This window comes from Mobula hypostoma, chromosome 16 (assembly GCF_963921235.1).
Source record: "Mobula hypostoma chromosome 16, sMobHyp1.1, whole genome shotgun sequence".
NCBI lineage: Eukaryota > Metazoa > Chordata > Chondrichthyes > Myliobatiformes > Myliobatidae > Mobula > Mobula hypostoma.
Window position 1 is genome coordinate 25,679,787 of NC_086112.1, and position 21,674 is coordinate 25,701,460.

A 21,674-nucleotide genomic window follows, 5' to 3' on the forward strand; every position below is an offset into this window, starting at 1 on the left:
CATCAAGCTCTTGAACCAAAGGGGCTAACTTTACTCGCCCCATCATTGAAATGTTCCCACCGCATATGGACTCACTTTCAAGGACTCTTCATCTCATGTTCTCTATATTATTTATTTTTGTATTTGCACAGTTTGTTGTCTTTTGCACACTGCTTGAACACCCATGTGGTCTTTCATTGCTCTATTATGGCTATTATTCTATTATGGACTTACTGAGTTTGTCCACAAGATAATGAATCTCAGGGTTGTATATTGAGACATATATGTACTTTGATCTTTGGTGGTTAAGAGAGATGTGGATCCAGAATTTTTCTGTTTGTAAGAAGAGTTCCTATACTTAATATAACTTGGTACAAATAATTGAAGGACTTTTAGTAAGAGGTTTCAGCAGCTTTGTTATCCTCATTGTAATGATCTGCTCAGGCAAACTTTACCATAAAGGATTTTGGGGTTTTAGAATTTGAAAGTTAGAAAGGATTGCAAAAGCAGGTCTGGAAAAAAACCCTCCTGACAGGTGAATGGGATTCTGGGTTCATCCTTCAAACATTATGCTGTTAAACCTACTCAGTATAGTGCGCTTTCACTGTACTTGGAAGTAAAATTGATAGCTTTCCATATAGCAATAAATTTCTACAAAGTCAATCTATTTTAGCTAAAGAATTTAAAAAAATGATTACAGAAGTCCTGAAATACAGTGAAACCCCGTTATAATGCAATCGCTTGGGTCCATAAAATGTCATCGCGAAAAAAGCGGGGTCGCGCTAAATCAGGGTTGTTGTTACTGTAGAAATTAAAACACAAATTAATTTTTAGTAAAGCTTTTTAATACACCAAACAATAAAAACATTCAAGAATATTAGCAATTATCATTTACTGTTTATTTTTTTAAAAAGTGATTCAGTGTTCCTTGCTTGGAACACAGTGGGCCAGGCAGCATCTGGTCAAGACCCTTCATCAGGACTAACGGAAAAAAGAGATAGTAAGAGATTTGAAAGTGGGAGGGGGAGGGGGAGACCCAAAATGATAGGAGAAGACAGGAGGGGGAGGGATGAAGCCAAGAGCTGGGAAGTTGATTGGCAAAAGGGATACAAGGCTGGAGAAGGGGGAGTATGGATTGATATGGACATGGAGTCCAATGACTCATCACGTAATATACCAATACGCGTTAAATTGGGGCGCGTAAAATCAGGGTTTCACTGTATTAAGCATAGAAATTTGGAACAAAACAAGTATTTAATGTGAACACAAAAATCAGGGAGCAGATGTATTATTACTTATTATTTATTAAATGCTCAAAATTCTTTAGAAAATTAGTATAAATGATTTCTTACAGAATATAGACAAACCTCCACTCACTCAAAACATACTCAATGCATTATCAGAATTCAGAGCAAATAGCAATTGGTCTATTTAGCGACCAATGATAATTGTTTAAAAGGAACATTCTGTACAGCTGTCTTTTTAATATGGAATCTCAGCATTCAAACAAGATTTTTTCATAAGATGATGGCTTTTTCCTTGGGCAAAAAGATTCAATCCAGTTTCAATTTTTTTGCTACCATGTTTGTCATGTGTAGTCAGGCACAGATTCTGAATGCTGCTCCAGCTCCTGAGTCTCTGCTGTCTGGTGCAGGTGCTGAAGGTGCTTAAAAGCCCTTATGCTCATATTCAAAGCAGGATGTACTTTGCAAACACCAGCCTCTCCAATTAAAGAAAGACCACACACTCCAAAGTATGCATGCAAAGCATCTGAAACAGACAAATAATATTTAGCGTTAGGAGAAAGTTTGAAGGAAAACATAACACAGGATTTAAAACTGGATGAAAACACGTTAATCCAATAATAACAAATCTAATCACATTTGTCTTAGAAAGATTTATTTTCTAATTTTAACTTTTCCTCTCTCTTAAAAAAGATGTGTACATAAAAAGATGAACTCTTCAAAAAGGAACTGCTGCTTTGTTTACATCTATTTATACCCCAAAATACTAAATTTCAATTTTACCTGGATGACTATCCGGCCATTTTGCAAATCCTCCAACAATGCGATCCTGGGTCGACAAAATGTAATTTCTATTTTTCTCAAAGTTAGTATACTGAAATATCTGCAAAAGCTGCAAAAAGAGTTTAACAACTGTTTTATGAGCTACTATTTCCATAGAGCCAACATACTCATTGCACTATAAAACAATTACTGCTGTGAGTGTAAAAACATTGTTGTTGCTTGCAAACTGCCTCTGTAAAACTAATGTTTCACTTTCTGCATGACAAAATATCTAAAATATTTCCATGTAGAATTACTTAAGGGTATTCAATACAATGTACTGTAAACCATATAATTCCTTTGTAATCATATTCCTATACTCACTCACTAATCTCCAATACTTCACCTAACTTTGGACTGAACCACGCTACCAGCAGCTCAAGCAACACCATGGACTTGCCACCCACATTAATCACGTGCCCACACGTGTTTTTTCCGGATGCGAAGAGCTGATTCACGTGAGCCTCCACACCCAAGGGACAAGTAAGCACTACTGTTGACTGCCTATCAGTTTGATTTGTCCCAGTCATTCCGAGCACAAAAATGATGACCAGCAGCCAAATCTGGCTGCCCTCAAACTAGCAAACAGGATGCTATTGAATGGAGAAAAGTAAAGCAAAATGAGATTTTTTTCAAACCGGAAATGAAAATAAGTACACAAAAATAAAATATTTTACAGAATTGCAGTAATGTAGAATTGTAGCTATATAAAACTTTGGTAAGGCCACATTTGGAGTACTGTGCGCAGTTCAGGGTGCCACATTATACGACATGAAGGTTTTGAACGAGGTGCAAAAGAGGTTCAGCAGGACAGTGTCTGGATTAGGGAGCATTAGCTACAGGAGGGAACTGTTTAAATGGAGTGTCAGAAGCTCAAGGGTGGCTTGATAAATAGGTATATATAATTATGAGAAGCATAGATTGGGAAGGTAGTCAGAGTCCTATTCCCATTCCCACAGTGTAAATGTCAAATACTAGGGCTGTAAGGTAAAAGGAGGAATGATTAAAGGAGTTAACAAGACAAATTGTTTTTAAAGAGAGTTGTAGGTGCGTGCATTGTGCTCTTAGAGGAGGTGGTGATAGTCAATTTAAATATTTAGACAGTCACACGTACAGACAGGGAATGGAGGGATATAGACTAAGTGCAGGCAAATGTGTAGTTTAAATTGACTTCACAGCTGGCACAGATATCATGGGCTGAAGGGCCTATTCCTATGTTGTACTATTCTACCATAAGACATAGGAACAGAATTAGGCCAGTTGGCCCATCGAGTCTGTTCCACCATTTGATTATCTCAGATCTATTTCCCTCTCAACTTCACTCTCCTGTCTTCTCCCATAACCTTTCACACCCTGTGTTATCAGGAACCTATCAACCTCTGCCTTAAATACACCCAATGACCTGGCCTTCACAGCTGCCTGTAGCAACAAATTCCACAGATTCACCACTCTCTAGCTAAAGAAATACCACTTTATCACCATTCTAAATGGACGGACATCCTTCCATTCTAAATTTTTCCACGATAGGAAACATCCTCTCCACATCTACACTATCTAGGACTTTCAATATTCGATAGTTTTCAATGACACCATTCTTCTAAGTTCCAGTGAATACAGGCCCAGAGCCATCAAACACTCCTCAGAGGATAAGCCTTTCATTCCCAAAATCATTTTCGTGAATCTTCTTTGAATACTCTCCAACATCAGCATATCCTTTCTCAGATAAGATGTCCAAAACTACTCACAATACTCCAAGTGATGCTTCACTTATAAAGCCTCAGTATTACATCCTTATTTTTATATTCTAGTCCTCTCAAAATGAATGCTAACACCACTAGTAATTGGCAGCCAACTGGAAAAGGCTACTTTTACTCCCACTCTTTACCTCCTGCCAATCAGCAATGCTCTATCCATACTAGTATCTTTCCTGTAATATTTACCTTGCTATTTAGCTTTATGTGCAGCACCTTGTCAAAGGCCTTCTGCAAAACCAAATATGCAACATCCACAATTCTCATTTGTCTATCCTGTTTGTTATTTCCCCAAAGAATTCCAACAGATTTGTCAGGCAAGATTTTCCCTTAAGGAAACCATGTTGACTACAGTCTATCTTATCATGTGCTTCCAAGTGACACCCCATCCTTAATAATCGCCTCCAACATCATCCCAACCACGGAGGTCAAGCGAACTGGCCTGTAATTTCCTTTCTTCTGCCTTCCTCCCATCTTGAAGAGTGGGGTGATACTTGCAATCTTCCATTCCTCCAGAATCATGCCAGAATCTAGTGATTCTTGGAAGATAATTCTTGAAAGATCTACAATCTCTTCACCTACTACTTACTGAACTCCAGGATGTTGTCTATCTGGTCCAGGAGATTTATCTACCTTCAGACCTTCCAGCTTCTCCCTAGAAATAGCAACTGCATTCACTTTGGCCCTCTGACACTCGTGAAGTTCTGCCATACTGTTAGCGTCTACCACATGTTACGAGAATACACATAAAATTAAGATGTTTGCTGGCCTGGGCTAGCATCAGTGGCATCAGCAGTTGGTCTGCCACCTGCCCTCAGGGGAAGGAGAGATAAGGAACAATGGAGCAGCGTCTGGAGATGTGTAATGAAGGGATGTGGGAGGAAGAGCTGTCTGGAGCGGCTCCCCCCTTTGAACCCTGAACTGTTTGAAGTGATGGACAGGCGATACCCCAGCAGGGGGATAAAAAGGGACAGGTTCGCTAAGACACACACACACGCCACCCGAGGTAACGAGACCCTGGAAGCGGTGCGCTTCTCACGAGTGGGTGAGAAGTACCGGACAACGACAAGGGTGGAAAGGTACGATCAGCGGGAACCCGGTGTGTGTCCGCCCTTGCCTGGGTGCCGGGTTCACTGCAGAGGATCGACCGCATCTGGAGGAGGGGTCACAGTCGGTGACCTCAGGTGACATCACCAAGGACCTGCCCAAAAGCTGTTTGTGAGCCATCTCGCTGGTCTGTGAGCCATCTTGCTGGTCTGTGAGTGAAGCCGTTCTGAATGATGAGTTGTTCCTGTTCTCTCTGTCTCTCTTCCCCCACGTTGTCCATCGCCATGGAAACGATTACTGCGAACTGAACTTTGAGTCATTTTGAAATTTGGTCATTTACCCCTAGACAACGATAGAGCTTGATTGATGCTGTTACCTTAATTCTGTGCACATGTGTGTTTATCATCACTGAACTGTTGCATTTATTATCCTTTCGATTACTGTGTTGCTTGTTTCCTTAATAAAACTTTCTTAGTTCTAGTACTCCAGACTCCAACTGAGTGATCCATTTCTGCTGGTTTGGCAACCCAGTTACGGGGTAAGTAACACACAGTAAAGACTGACACAAAATATTTATTCAGTTCATCCGCCATTTCCTTGCCCCCCGATTACTAACGCTCCATCATTTTCCAGTGGTCCAATATCTACTCCTGCCTCTCTTTTACCCTTTATCTATCTGAAAATACTTTTGATATCCTCTTTGATATTATTGGCTTGAAAGCTTCCCAATCCTCTACCTTCATACTAATTTTTGCTCTATTATATGTCTTCTTTTGCTTTTATGTTGGCTTTGACTTCCCTTGCAGCCACAATTGTATCATCCTGCCTTTAGAATACTACTTCTTTGGGATGTATCTATCCTGCACCTTCCGAACTGCTCCCAGAAACTCCAGCCATCATCCCTGCTAATGTTCTCTTCAATCATCTTTAGCCAGCTCCTCTCTCATGTCTCTGTAATTCCCTTTATTCCACTGTAATACTAATACATTTGACTTTAGCTACTCCCTCTCAAATTGCAGAGTGAATTCTATCTCTGGTTCCTAAGCATTCCTTTACCTTAAGTTCCCTAATCAAATCTGGTTCAATACACAACACCCAATCCAGAATAGCTGATCCCCTTATGGGCTGAACCACAAGCAGCTCTAAAAACCCATCTTGTAGGCATCTTACAAATTCTCTCTCTTGAGATCCAAAATCAGCATCAACCTGATTTTCCCAGTCTACCTGCACACTGAAATCCTCCATGACGATTGGATCATTGCTTTTTTGACATGCATTTTCTATCTTCTGTTGTAATTTGTAGCACAAAGCCTGGCTACTGTTCAGAGGCCTGTATACAACTCCCAGCATGGGCTTTTTACCCTTGCAGCTCTTTACCCTGACCCACAATGATTCTACAATTTCTGATCTGATGTCACCACTTTCTAAGGATTTGATTTCATTTTTTTAACAAACAGAGTTATGCCATTGTTTACAGGGGTGTCACGTTCAGGTGCAACACAAGTTCAGTATATCATAATCAAGTGCTCAAGAATGTAGGCACAGAGCAGCTGCAGCAATAAACTGTTTCAGTTCATTTATACTTATCTGATCTACCTGTAATGGGTCACTTTCATCAATCAATCACCTGAAATTCCTGTTTTAACCTCTGCCACAATAAAGGGCCAAAGTTCTCACGTGGCCAAGTCCAAGGTTAGGGATGCCCTCCATATTTGGGATCAGACGCATCTGGAGCATCAGTCCCTATTGTTTGAGGATATATAAAGTAGAAGCAGAAGTCCTGATGATGAGGTGGGGAGAGAGTTAGCAGGGTGGTAGCTGGCCGAAAATCGCACAGGGAAACACTGCCTTTACTTGGAAGATGGGTCTGAAAGCAAGAACCAACATCGAATTTTTACAGGAACCAAGTTTTCACCATCAGCTTGATCCATACAAATCCTTCATGTCTATGTGCTTTCCAGACTAGGAATCCAGTAATAGAATATAAACAAAACTAAGAAATCTTATAGAAAATATTTCAGTACAAGAACATTTCAGGTTTTTAATTACCTTTAGAGTTGCACCAACCCAGAAAGAGTAGCAGGTGTCTACAGGTTTGTTAGGTCGCCCATGAAAACCATTCTGTTGTCTCATTATACACCACCGTCTTATTCTATTTAGTTCTTTCTCAGAAAATACTTCATTCAATTTCCCCATCAGACAAAGCGAAGCAATGGCACAAAAAGTAGATCCACCTGTTAATGACAAAAACAAAAAGCACAGATTGTTTAAAAATGTAGATTAATGCAGACACTGCTGACTTTTCATTTCACAAAATATAATGACATAAACTAGACATAGTATTGCCAGATCCACTTTTGGGAGAAGAGGGAGTAACAGACTAAGGAAATGGATTCCAATTTATGGTTATGTGCCCATATGAATCAAATCTCTTGGGATTAAACAGAATGCTGTAAAATGGCCCTTGGATAGAGAAAGTGAAGAAGGGCATGTGATAGTGATAGAAAGTCTCCTGAAGGAATGAACACAGCACCCAACTAGATAGATGAATTACACAGGATGGTTTAGAATACTACATTTCCAGGGGGAAAATATGTCAAAATGTAGGGATTTCCTGATAATAAGGTAAAGAGGAAGCATTACAACTCAGCAAATCAAGTAGAATAAATTTAAAAGGGCAAACAGCAGCAAGGGCAAGGTAAAAGCATTTAAGAAAAAAAGCAATGGCTCTCATTTAAAGAACTTTTACAGCAAGAGGAATGGAGAAATTAATGCAATTGAAAGGCAAAAATCAAATCCCAAGGTACTGAAAGAAATGGCCAGGGCATAATGCATGCACCAATTGTGCACAATATTTCAGAATAATACCAGAGTATTGCTGGGTTGGTGGGTGAAGAAGAGGAGAGAAAGAAACAGATAAAGACAGAAGTACAAAATAGTTGGCCTGATATCCCTGACAAGAAAATGCTAGAATCTAGGATTTAAGCTCTTTAATAAAGTGATGAAAGAAGACCTACAGAATTAGGCAAACCCACCATGAATAAGGGAAATCTCATTTGAGACAGAGGTTGTGCTCTTATGTTCTTTTACGATACTGATCAACAGAAAAAATGAAGATGAACCAGTGGGTATCATTTGGAGTTTCACAGGTTTTGGTAACTTGCCATACAAGAGGTTGCTAAATAAAATTAAAGCACACGGTACTAGGAATACAATAATGGTGTTTATTGAAGATTGGTGAAAGGCCAGAAAACAATGGAAACAAACAGTTAATTTTCATGCTGGGAAACTGCAGATAGAGGGACATCACAGAAGTTGGCACTGGTGCCCCCAGCTGTTCAAAATCTGCATCAATGATTTAGATTAAGGGAACAAATGTTACATATTCAGGCCTGCAGATGACATCAGGCTGGGTAGTAAGGAGGTTTGAGGAGGATGCAGAAAGCCTTCACAAGATATAGATTAGGCGAATGGTCATAGTCATACTTTATTGATCCCAGGGGGAAATTGGTTTTCGTTACAGTTGCACCATAAATAATAAATAGTCATAGAACCATAAATAGTTAAATAGTAATATGTAAATTATGCCAGTAAATTATGAAATAAGTCCAGGACCAGCCTATTGGCTCAGGGTGTCTGACCCTCCAAGGGAGGAGTTGTAAAGTTTGATGGCCACAGGCAGGAATGACTTCCTATGACGCTCTGTGTTGCATCTCGGTGGAATGAATCTCTGGCTGAATGTACTCCTGTGCCCACCCAGTACATTATGTAGTGGATGGGAGACATTGACCAAGATGGCATGCAACTTAGACAGCATCCTCTTTTCAGACACCACCGTCAGAGAGTCCAGTTCCATCCCCACAACATCACTGGCCTTACAAATAAGTTTGTTGATTCTGTTGGTGTCTGCTACCAACAATGTAGGTAGCAGATGTCAATGTCATGTTACGGAATCTTACAGGTGTTACAGGTAAGGGCAGCAATCGCCCCTTGAACTGAGTGGGTGGTTAGAACATTAAAGAGTTAGGTAGGTCTAGTGTTTTATATATAGGATACACCAGGTAAACATGGTAAATTTTCTCCTAAGGAACTTTAATGAAATGAGAACAGTCTGGAGGTTTCTGCACTCAATACAACAACTACTAATAATTATATGCTCTATATTTTTCAAACTTTCTAAATTCCACATTGTTAACCAATATAAACTCCACAGCTGCCATGATGAATCTGAACTCTGCTCTCTATTATTAGGACAGGAATCTAGGTTATTAATTTAGAAATTTAACCACTGTCTTGTCATTGTATTCTTCAATGAAATATGATGTGGAACTAGGCAAGGTCATTCACTTCAGTGGAACAATGAGGAGGTGGAATTATTTATTAAATAATGAGAGAATGAAAGGGTGTTGGGAGTTGAGAGGGACCTAGCTCCCCTTGTATACTACAGGTTAATGTGCAGGTACAGCAAGCAATTAGAAGGTCAAATAGTAATTTGGCTTTTGCTGCAAGCGGAATTACTATAAGGTTCAAGTGACATTGCACTTGGAATACTTTATACAGGTCTAGTATGAAATGATATAACACATGATATCCTAGAAATAGGAAGTTCAAAGATTCAACAGATTGATTTCTATCATGGGGGAAGACAGGCAAGATGAGATTAAGTAAACTGTGACTAGACACTCAAGTTCAGAAAAATGATGGGTGGTCTCATTAAAAGCTCTAGTGAAAATTGACTGGGTTACTGCAGAGTTAGTATTTCCTGACTGGGAGATGCGCAAGATGAGAAGAAACCTCAGAGGGGAATGAATCAGTGGGATTCTCTATCCAAGGAGTGCTGGAAGGCTTAGTCATTGAATATATTAGAAATACGCACTGAAATATGCACTGCTCAGAACATTAGTCGCACCATGATCAACCTTTTGATTCCTGACTTTGTCTGAACTCTCACTAACATCTGTCTCCATAACCTCTCCACTATCTGTTCCGGCACTTTGGTTCCCATTCCCCTACAGCTCTAGTTTAACCCCTTCTCTCCCCCCCCCCACCCCACCCATGCAGCACTAGCAAACCTTCCCGCTAGGATAGTAGTTCACCACCAGTTCAAGTGCAAACCAGCTTTTCTGTACAGCTCCCTCCTTTCCTGGAAGGGAGCCCAATGATCCAAATATCTGATGCTCTCCTTCCTACACCAACTCCTTTGCCACACATTGAACTGTATGATCTTCTCATTTCTAGCCAGTACCCTGTCCTTGTCCAAGCACATTGTTGTCATAGAGAAGAAAGTTCACAAAAGCCTCTATTGACTCAGGAGGCTAAAGAAATTTCACATTCCCCCATTGACCTACCAATTTTTATCAATGCATCATAGATTGCATTCTGCCTGGATTCATAATGGCTTGGTATGGCAACTGTTCTGCACGTGGCTGCAAGAAACAGCAGGCTCATCTCTATGGACTTTCTCTTTATTGTTCGTTGCCTCACTAAAGCAGACAGCATAATTAAAGATCCCTCCCACCCCGGATATTCTCTCTTCTATACACGATCATGACAGATTTTGGGAAGGTAAATGCTGTTCCATTTTTAAAATGTTTTGAAGACCAGAGTACAATATAAAGGATGTATGTAGAAAATTATAAGGGTAGTTATAACCTGGAACACTGCTGGTAAGGGTGGTAAAAAACAGTTGATCAGTGCTTTCAAAAAGGAATCTGATGGGCATAAAGAAAAATGTTTTGCAGGGCTAAGGGATAAACATTAAAATGGTAGTGATAAAGTTGTTCTCCAATAGGCCACCTCCTAAGCCAAAATGATTCTTTCATATTGTATAATCACTACCGAAACACAATTGAAACAGGAGCTGCGATAACAAAATTTTAAAATTACATTTTAACATATTCATGTAAGTACAGCACATATAGAAACTTATTATGTTTTTTTCTATTGTAAAAGCTTTAATTCACATAAGTATAATAAATTTCAACTTGAATACAGTAAATAAGGCTGCAAAGAGTGCTGCTTGTTAAGATACACTGGGATCTCTAAACAAGTTATTATATATGTGCAAAAATCTCAAAGTTGCCATTAGCTCCATTAAATGATGACTGCAAGCACCAAGGGTTTTATTGCTACTACAAAATATGGATGAATTGTTCTGCCTAATGTGAAACTAGGTAAAGTCATTGATCCTCATAGTAAATCACATCAACAGATATTATGAGCAATTTGATTTTGCTTCCTGAGTTCATGAATACTTAATATATACTTCAAGAAAATTTAAGCTACAAAACTTGTATGCAAAGAATTTGATACATACAAGCCATATTTTGTTCTGAAGCATCAAGAGCAGGTCTGGCAATATTTCTAATAAAGGCAACCGTTTTGAAAACCAATCCAAGTACATGAAAAAATATAAAAAATACAATTTACTTGATGAAAGATGTGTTTAACAAGAGGGCAAAATTTTACAATGAATACGTCCTTACCATGTGATTCCAGTCCTGCTCCTTGGGCAAGTCCATTGTCATATGACTAAAAGGAGGGGGAAAAAAAAAGATAAAAATGTATTTCCTAAACACAGCAACATGCACCAAATAAACTACAACATGGGAATTAAAGGCAGTAACATACTTACAGATTGAACCTCAAAGTGATACTGCGAATACTTTTAGTAATAATTTTGATCAGTTTACTCGTCTCTCTGATCAAAAGAAACCCAAGGTTATAATCAGCTTCTCACATACTGAAAACAGTGCTCATTACTACCAATTTCATCTCGCATTCATGCATCTCCACCCAGTTTTCAGTGGTATTCACAAGCACCATAATTTCATGTTGTATTTTCATACATCGTTTTCAGAAATGTAAATAATGCGAAATGAGAAACTGCATAAAAGGTATGAGGAGACCAGTGGAGGAGGAAAAATGAAAGAGACCAAGAATGAACAAAAGAACACTGTACGAACAATGACCATAAATTTTTAAGAGAGAAACAACCTAGTGCTTGCCTAAAAACAAAAATATCGTGGCCATTTTTTTTTCAATGAAATGGCTAGTTTCTTGAATCCTGAATCAGTAGTATATCAAAAGATGAACTTTAACATGAAAATGTATTGTTTACTGTAGTTCCATGAACACAAAGCTCAAAAGTTCAAAGTAAATTTATTATCAAAGTACTGTATGTCACCAAACAATACCCCGAAATTCATTTACTTGCAGGCATTCACATTAAACACTAAGAAACCAATAGAATCAATGAAAAACTCCAAAGATCAGTGTGCAAAAGACAAATTATGCAAATACAAACCCCCAAAATAATAATACATATTAATAAAATTATATTCATAAATAGATTCCTCAAAAGTGGGCTCATAGGTTGTGGGATCAGTTCAGAGATGGGGTGAATGAAGTAATCCAATTTGGTTCAGGAGTCTGGTGGCTGAGAGGTAATAATTGTTCCTGAACTTGGTGGCATGGGACTTAAAACTCAGCAAGGCCTGGGTGGTGGGGATCCCTGAAAAGGGACTAAGCAGTTCAAATGGTTCAGCACGGACTGGATAGGCCGAAGTGTCTGTTTCTGTACTGTACTTTTCTATGACCCAATGACTGCTATCCACAAATTAGTTTTGTTTAATTCAGTCAGTGCACTTCTGTCCTGTTCTATTCCAGTGCTCCAGAACAGTTACATTTGTATAATTTTTCATACAGAAACATTTTGCCATTAAATGAGATTAGGTCTGTGATTATTAGGCATTACAATTTTCAAACTTAAAAGTTAACTGACCTAGCATCAAAGGTCTGTAGAAAGCAACCACGTCTCCAATATAAAAGTTAAGCTAGAGAGGGTACATCAAGATTCACAAGGATATTACTAGGTCTGGTGAATTATAAGAAGCGACTGGATAATCAGAAACTGTTTTGCCTGAAGTCTAAGGGGTAACCTTATAAAAGGTTTATAAAATCATGATGTCTTATTTTAAGATGGACTGTTAGTTTTCTTTTATTCTCCAAGGTAGAGGAGTCGAAAACCAGAGGGCTTAAGTTTAAAGTAAGAGGGAAAGATTTAAAAGGGACTTGAGGGGCAAGTTTTTCCCCAGTGAGAGGGTGATGGCTACATGGAAAAGCTGCTAAATAAATGGCAGAAGAGAGTACAATTACAGTATCTAAAAGATCCAATCTCAGGCCAGTTTTTAAAAGACTTAAGGCATATTCAATGTTCTCACTGACTTATTTTAAAACCTGAACAGAAATAACTTTGCTGGGGTGGGGGGGATGTCAAGCTGACACAATCAATTTTATTTTACTCATGGTAATGTGGGCAAACCTCTAACTCCACTACAGATTTCCTGGTTTGTTTACCATGCTAGCCTCTTCCTCTGCTCATACAGAGTAGCTTTGTTTTTAAATCAATATGCCCACTATTAGCTCATTTTCATTTACAAAATCATTACCAGTTTGAGGGGAGTCATCAAGGCCCTTTTTTGAGCAATTTTAAAATCATACTCGTCTGTATTATTAAAATGTGTTGTGCACGATTTTACAATCAGCACTGAGCACTAGAAGTATACTTTGGAGATGATTATCATCAGTGTTGGAATTAAAGGAATTAAAATAAGAACTGACAAATTATACTGATCCTCTCGATGAAACTTGCCTGTTAGTGGATGTGTGATATTTAAAAGGAATTGCAATAAAAATTCTGCTTTTCTATCTAGTATGTATTTTTAGCTACACAATCAAATATTAAATTCTTGGATCAATGCAATTGGGAATAGTCATTTATATTGCAGTATTTTGCTGTACAATAAAAGCTGCATGCAGCAGATAAACCACTGAGCAAATCACTGGTATGCTGAAATGCTTTTTAAAAAACTATTTGGTGGAGCAAGAATGATAGGCAGATGTAGCCAGGAAGAGAAGAGGCGGGCGGGGGGGGGGTGTGGAATGGAGTTGGGAGACAGATCAGTAAATGATAGGGAGAGTCATAAAACAAGCATACTATGGGAAACGTAAACCAGTGCTAGTGGCAGAACTGAAGAAACTAAGGCTACGTCCACACTAGACCGGATAATATTGAAAACGCCGGTTTTGAGTAAAAAACAACAGGCGTCCACACCAAGCACTTTTCAAAATATCTCCTTCCACATTGGAATGGATATTTGGGCGAATCTCCTCCTACTGGGCATGCGCAAGACACACAGAAAACAAGCGAAGAGGAAACAGTATACTTGGTGCGCACTTGTCCAGTTACAGACTAGAAAAACTTTAAAGGAATTGTTGTTGGCTCTCGCACAGAAGGACTTAAAACTAAAAAAACAATAAATACTAGAATGTATGGAGGCAACCGACAGGGAATTCACGGACAGTATGACCTGGCTGACGACGAACAGTGAAAAACTGACTAACTCTGTTGCATTAATAAAGTACCTTGTTAAATGTATAAAACATGTCTGCATCAGTGTTACCTTGTATTTCCATACAATGTTACATTAGGCTGTTACATATCTATTGTCAGAGAAGTACTTGCATAAATAGGTAAACCACCTTCATACAAGCGAGGACAGAAAACAGGGCAAAATGAGTATACTTATTTATTCAGTAAGCTATGGGTCAAAGTATTTGGTGAGTACATTTCTAACTCTTCTGGCTTCAGTCTCGTTGCCGTCTGTTCTGAAATTGTTAGGTTATGTGGGGGAGTGCGTTCAAGAAAACAACGAAATGCCGCACTGCCGTCATCTGTTCCGGCACGTCATGACAGTGTTTTTAAATAGTCAACAAAGCTCACTTTACAATTTAATTCTCACGCTGTTCACACCGACTGCGCGTTATAACAGCCACCCGGCAGTGCTTGCGCAGTACCAAGCAGAAGCAGAAAAAGCATTGTTGTTGCGGTGTTGTCATGACAGCGTTTTAAAATATCTCCAATTACTCCATCCACACTACAATGCGCAACAATTGTTTTCAAATTTATACACTCTGGAGAGTGTTTTAGAAAAGCTGTGTTTTTGGGGGATGAAAATGCCGTTTCAATGTGGACGGAAGGTCAAAACGAAGAGAAAAAGCTTCGTTTTCAAAATTATCCGGTGTAGTGTGGACGTAGCCTAAAACAAAACATAATCTGAACTGTTGTTATATCAAATCCAACAGCAGTGACTGCTAATCCATTTACCAGCCATCTCATCATCACCCGTCCCCAACAAAGCACTAATTAACAATGTAATAATAGTATGAAACAGAAGTGATTTCAAATTATTTATTTAAATCCAAATACCCTAGGGTCAAATTGCCTAATAACTATGACGAGCTTCAAGAGAGACGTCACAGCAACCAGGGCAATTCATCATAGCACTGTTCTGGAAAAGTTTATTAAGAAATAAAAATTTTCAAGACAAAATGCCTTCAATCCAGATTAATAGTTAAACTGAAGCTTTCATCTCAACAGAAACCTCACTAATGTTGTTACGAAGTTTACTGTGTAGCTGATTGGCTAGGCAACTTAAAGATTTAGAGGACATTTAGATAAACCTGATTTCAGGTTAACGAATACCAGCACAAGTTCATTTTGCTTCCTCATCAACAATACCATAGCCATAAACATTATTTCACATTTTCCTCTCATTGGCCTTCATGCTTTATTTTCAATAATGTATGACAGAATGTGTTTTCTATATAGCAGAGATTAGGAGATAAGACTCCTTTCATTGGCTAAGCAAAGGCAAGCTGTTACTTTGAGCTATTTTGAAATTCTTGACAACTGTTCAAATTTAAGTAGACCCTCTTAATGGAGTGGTTGTGGGGAAAGTTATTCTTACACCTACATATAAATTTAGGAATCGAACGGGTGAGTATGGTGGGACTAATATTCTGAGCTGTGCATATTTCTATGTACTATAGGAAAGGCAGATGAGCTTAAGACATGGATCAGCACGTGGAATTATGACGTTGTAGCCATTTGTGAGACTTGGTTGCAGAAGACGCTGGACTGGCAGCTCAATGTTCCAGGGCTCCATGTTTTAAACATGATAGATAGAGCAAGAGGGGTTAAGGAGGAGGGATGGCATTACTAGTCAGGGAAAATGTCACTGCAGTGTTCAAACAGGACTGGAGAGCTCGTCTACTGAAGCTATATGGGTGGAAAGTGAGGAATAACAAAGGACCACATTGATGGGATTATATTATAGACCACCCAACAGTCAGTGGGATTTAGAACACCAAATTTGTAGAGATCGCACGCAGACTGTTGCAAGGAACGTTAGGTTGTGATTGTCGGTGATTTTAGCTTCCACATATTGACTGGGAGTCCGATACTGTAAAAGGACTGGATGGGTTAGATTTTGTCAAAGGTGCTAATGGAAGTTTTCTAATCAGTACATAGATGTCGCAACAAGAGACTGTGCGAGATTTGCTCTGCTATTAGCGAATGAGATGGCAGATGACAGAAGTTCGTGTAGGAACACTTGCATCTAGTGATCATAATATCAGTAGTTACAAGATAATTATGGAGAAGGATTAGCTCTGGTCCTTGGGTTGAGATTCTAAATTGGAGAAAAGTCAATTTTGATGGTATCAGAAAGGATCTGGCAAGTGTAGATTGGAGCAGGTTGCTTTCTAACAAAAATGTGCTTAGTAAGTGGGAGGCCTTCAAAAGTGGAATTCTGAGTACAGAGTTTGTATGTTCTTGTCAGAATGAAAGGATACCAGGTTTAGGAAACCTAGGTTTTCGAGATGTTGAGATGCTGATTAAGAAAAAAAAAGGAGGTGCATAGTAGGTATAGGCAGGAAGGCAATAAACACAAAAGAATACGAACAAATCAGGAGGGCAAAAAGAAGGCATGTGGTTGCTCTAGCAGACAAGGTGAAGGAGAATCCCAAGGGCTCCTACAGATACAGTATATCAAAAGCAAAAGGATAGCAAGGGACAAAATTGGCCGACTGGAAGATCAGAATGGTAATCTATGCATGAAGCAAAAGAGATGGTGGAGATCTTAAATGGATTTTTTGCATCTGTATTTAGTCAGGAGACAGACACAAAATCTATAGAAGTGAGGCAAAACACAGAGAGGTCATGAACTATATGCAGATTACAGAGGAGGTGGAGTTTGCTGTCTTAAGGTAAATTAGGGTGGATAAATCTCTAGGGCCTGATAAGGTGTTACCTTGGACCCAGTGGGAGGCAAGTGCAGAAATTGTAGGGGCCCTAGCAGAGATATTTAAGATGTCCTTAGCCACGGTGAGGTGCTGCAGGGTTGAATTATAGCTAATGCTGTTCCATTGTTAAAGGAAGGCTTTAAGAATAAGCCAGGAAATTATAGGACAGCGAGCTTGACATCAGTTGTAGGTAAGTTATTGAAAGGTATTCTAAGCGACTGGATAGTTAAGTATTTGGTCAGACAAGGACTGATTAGGGATAGACAACATGGCTTTGTGTATGGTAGGTCATGTCTAACCAATCTTAAGAGTTTTTCAAGGAAGTTACCAGGAAAGTTGATGAAGGTAAGGCAGTGGATGTTGTCTACATAGACTTTAGCAAAGCACCTGACAAGGTCGGGTATGGGAGATCGGTCAAGAAGGTTTAGTCTCTTGGTATTCAAGATGAGGTATTAAATTGGATTAGGCATTAGTTCCATGGGAGAAGCCAGAGAACGGTAGTAGAAGGTTGCTTCTGTGACTGAAGGCCTGTGACTAATGGTGTGCCACAGGGATCAGTGCTGGGTAGTTATTGTTTGTCATCAATATCAATGATCTGGACGATGATGTGGTAAACTGGATCAGTAAATTCGTGATGACACCAAGATTGGGGGTGTAGTGGCAAGCTTGCATCAAGATCTGAACCAGCTAGAAAAATGGGCTGAAAAGTGACAAATGGTATTTAATGCAGGTAAGTATGAGGTGTTTTACTTTGGGAGAACAAATAGGGTAGGATTTACACGGTGAGTTGTAGGGCACTGAGGAAGGCAGAACGAGGGATCTGGGAATACAGATCCATACTTTTACGAAAGTGATGTCAAAGGTAGATAAGATTGCAAAGAAAGCTTTTGGCACACAGGCCTTTATAAATCAAAGTACTAAGTATAGGAGTTGGGATAAAATATTGAAGTTGTGCAAGAAGTTGGTAAGGCTCAATTTGAAGCATTGTGTGCAGTTTTATTCACCTACCTACAGTAAAGACGTCAATAAGATTGAAAGAATGCAGAGAAAACTTATAAGGATGTTGCAAGGACTCGTGGACCTGAATTATGGGGAAAGGTTGATCAGGTTAGGACTTTATTCCTTTGAATGTAGAAGAATGAGGGGAGATGTGATAGAGATATACAAAATTATGCGGGGGGGGGAGGGGGGAGTACAGATAAGGTAAATGCAAGCAGGCTTTTTCCACTGAAGTTGGGTGAGATGCTAACTAAAGATCATAGGTTAAGGGTGAAACATGAAATGCTTAAGGGGAATATGAGGAACTTCTTCTCTTAAGTGTTTGGTGAGAATGTGGAATGAGTAAGTGTGCCAGAGAAGTGGTGGGTCTGGGCTCTATTTCAGCATTTGGATAAGTAGGTAGGTGGCAGGGGTATGGAGGGCTATGGTCCAGATGCAGTTTGATGGGACTAGGCAGATAAACAGTTTAGTATGGACTGGAAGGGCCAAAGGGCCTATTTCTGAGCTGTAGTATTTTATGACTATGACCCAATATTGCTCTGCAATTAAGCACAGTCCTATCCTTTCATGTGACATTATTTTGTCGTCTTTAATTGTTTCTTTAAAGATCTCTTTTTCACTTAATTAAAGCAAGTTTCCTTTTATATAAGGCGATAAATTTAACTAACAGGGAGAATAATCACTAGACTGCATGTGTTGAAACCAAACAAACTTAATAACTACATGGCAGTGAAACACAGAAATCAGAAGACAAAAGGGACAATATTTGCTTCAATCAAACAAAATTTAATGATGTTCATTCATGCATAACTGTAAATACTTGTGGTACAACCTGAGGACAGAGTTTGATAAACTCTACTGGACCTTTAAGATTTATTTTTACAGCAGTTCAACATTACTAAAAAGGATGCTGCATGTGGAAAAACATGCAGATGACATCTTTGGACCAAGTTATTCTTTTATGACAAGGTCATTAAAATCTTTATAGTTGTAGTTACCCAGCTGATGTTTTTCAATACCTGACCCACCTCTTAAATTATAACTGGATAGTTTCACAGGGCACCTACTTTGCATGACAGCAGCACTGATAATGAAACATTAAATGAAAGTCTTGGGACTCTGTCACCAGCTTATCACCAGCTATTTCACAGCTAGTAATTTGGTTAGATTTAGATAGAATATTTTGATTAAAAAAAGTCTAGATGTACTAGCTAAGCAACAGTCCCATGGTTAAAAATGCCTTTACCAGAGGACTTCATACAAAGAAAAAATAAATTAGGCATTTTACAAGATCTAAAAAAAATGTTAAAACAAACCATGTCACTGAAATAATTAAAGTTTGGTTAATTTTTTTGTAACCTCCAGCATGTCGGGATATTTTGCTGCAAACTATTAGATATTCCCTCCAGTGACCATTTCTGCCAATTTCCTGCTGTTTTTAATCTCATTATTTGCTAAATATACTCACAGTTGTTGGCCTACTCCTGTCAGTGCAGATGCTTAGTTTAAAGTCAGCTGGCAAACACACTGATGAAAGCAGAAAGATAACAACAAGGAAATGTCCAAGTGCCAATCAAGGTGAACATGTACATAGTTCAAATGCAGGTACCCCTGTGCCTGTCCTACATGAATATAAGGACCTTGCACTAAATTAGCAAACGTAGACGTAATGTAGTACTGGGCCATGGAAGACTGCTACATCTTAGAGATTGTGTCATAGCTCTGTTGAGACATGCTTAAATATCCCAATATTAATGTGTCACTGCCCTCTTCTACGTAAGACTTCAGAACAAGATTTATTCCACTTCAGAGATACAGGTATATGAAGGGCACCCTCATTTGTTTCCTTATTGATACTATGTAGTCCATGTATGGGGTGTATGGGGTGTCAGGGAGGGGTAGCACCTCTGGTGGGGGAACATGTCGGTTAATCCACCTTTGGTCCCCACCTGGCACTCAGCTCTCACCTGTGGCTCCCCGTAGCTGTTTGCATGTGATGGCGGCCACACCCCGGGCAACGGCTTCGACACGCCGGCTAAACCAGGTGAGGGTAGCCGACGGGTCTCAAACCCTCGGTGAGATAGGGAGTTGTCTATCCCAGCATGTGAAGACAGACTCCGGCGGATTGAGCGGACGAGACCAATAGGAGGTCCAACGGTCAAGAAGGCGGTCTCTGCAAGCGTCGTGGAACGGGTAGAGCAGGACAAGACACAGAAGACATCCTGGTCATCCACTGTGCCTAGTCCCATCTCCAGCCGTCTAGACTCTGTCTTGCCATTGGATCCAGATGGGAATTGGGAAGAGAGAGTGAGGCTGACGCTGCGCAACTCTCCCTCACTTAAATCCAAATCACGCGCTAGTCTTGACACCATCATAATGGTGTCAAGGTTCTCATTGACGTCAATGATGGACGAACAACCAATGTAGTCCATGCCAATTTTAAGTTAGTTTTCATCACAAACTAGAGTATACACATTCCACATCAACTTGAACATCAGGACAACAGTAAAATGCTCGAGTTGGCTTATATTCAACACCATCATTGACCTAAGGAATCCACTTAAAAAATTTTGGATTCAGCTTTATTATTATTATTATTCAGTTGAGGGAAAAGTTACAGAACAACAGGAGAAAAAGAAGAGACATAATCAGAAGGTCAAATTTGAATCACAATTCAAATGGTAAATCATTTTCAAAGAATAGATAAATTTTTGGAGCTTTGACTGATAAACCCAACTATTTTGAGTCAATCTCTAGACTACATTAGCATATTTTGTCATAAATGCAAATATAACAAAATATAACAGCACAGAATCCATAAGTGATGTACATGCACATTCCCTATTATCTCAGAAGGGCTTCAATAGTTTTGTTAACTGCAAAGATCTCACACAATAGAATCACAGAGATACAACATAAAAACAGGCCTATCAGCCTATCAAGTCCATGCCGATTGTCAACCACCCATTCACAATCCTTCATTACATATAATAATTTATCTCAATATTAATTGTCATCTTATTTTACTAATTTTTAAAATTTCTATGATGACTAAGGCCTTTTGTTTCGAACACTAAATGTCTCTAATTGGAAAGATAGTTGAAATTAAGAAGGCCTTCCAGGGTTAAACTCTGTCAGAACTGGGAAAAGAAATAGCTTATAAATGAATAGGAAGGTAAATTGCATAGGACAAAGGGAATGCTGCGAAGCCAAGATTGCTGAAGGAACAGGCTATAAACAAACACACCCATTTGATGAGTTAATGAAAACAATTAGTTGTGCTATTGGTGGGAAGTAAATCTGAAACAATCACTTATTTATAACATGTGCATCAGAACTAGCAGATGGTCTTTAATGTTTAGTGCACTCTCTGTTTTTTAAAAATAATTTTTGTTCACTGTATTTTCTGCAATCTCAAAACCACTGCAGCATTGTAGGAATCTATGTAGTCTACAGAGTTTGCTCAGTTATTTACTCAGTAATCAAGAAAGCAACATTTCACATAGCTTTGCAAAGTACCTTTACACTTTCAAACATTTTACAAAGCACAATTAATTCTGCAATATTATCCTTTAAACTTTACATTTTTAATTATGAATCCCAGGATACCATATGCATCTTTCCCCAACTTACTGTCACTTTCAAATTTATGTCTGTATATAAGCAAACTTCTAGTCATGCACCC

The 21,674-nt window shown here is 39.0% G+C and overlaps 1 protein-coding gene across 1 annotated transcript in view; it reads right to left on the minus strand.

Annotated features, from left to right (window-relative positions):
• Positions 1 to 848: 848 nt before the first annotated feature.
• The window catches only part of pggt1b (protein geranylgeranyltransferase type I, beta subunit), a 78,933-nt gene continuing 58,107 nt past the window's right edge, over positions 849 to 21,674 (minus strand). The window contains exons 6-9 of the mRNA XM_063069167.1: positions 11,329 to 11,374; positions 6,893 to 7,077; positions 2,007 to 2,115; positions 849 to 1,749 (exon numbers count right to left, since the gene is read on the minus strand). Coding sequence (XP_062925237.1) covers positions 1,568 to 1,749; positions 2,007 to 2,115; positions 6,893 to 7,077; positions 11,329 to 11,374 — 522 coding nt within the window. The 3' untranslated portion in view covers positions 849 to 1,567. The remainder of the gene's footprint in view (positions 1,750 to 2,006; positions 2,116 to 6,892; positions 7,078 to 11,328; positions 11,375 to 21,674) is intronic.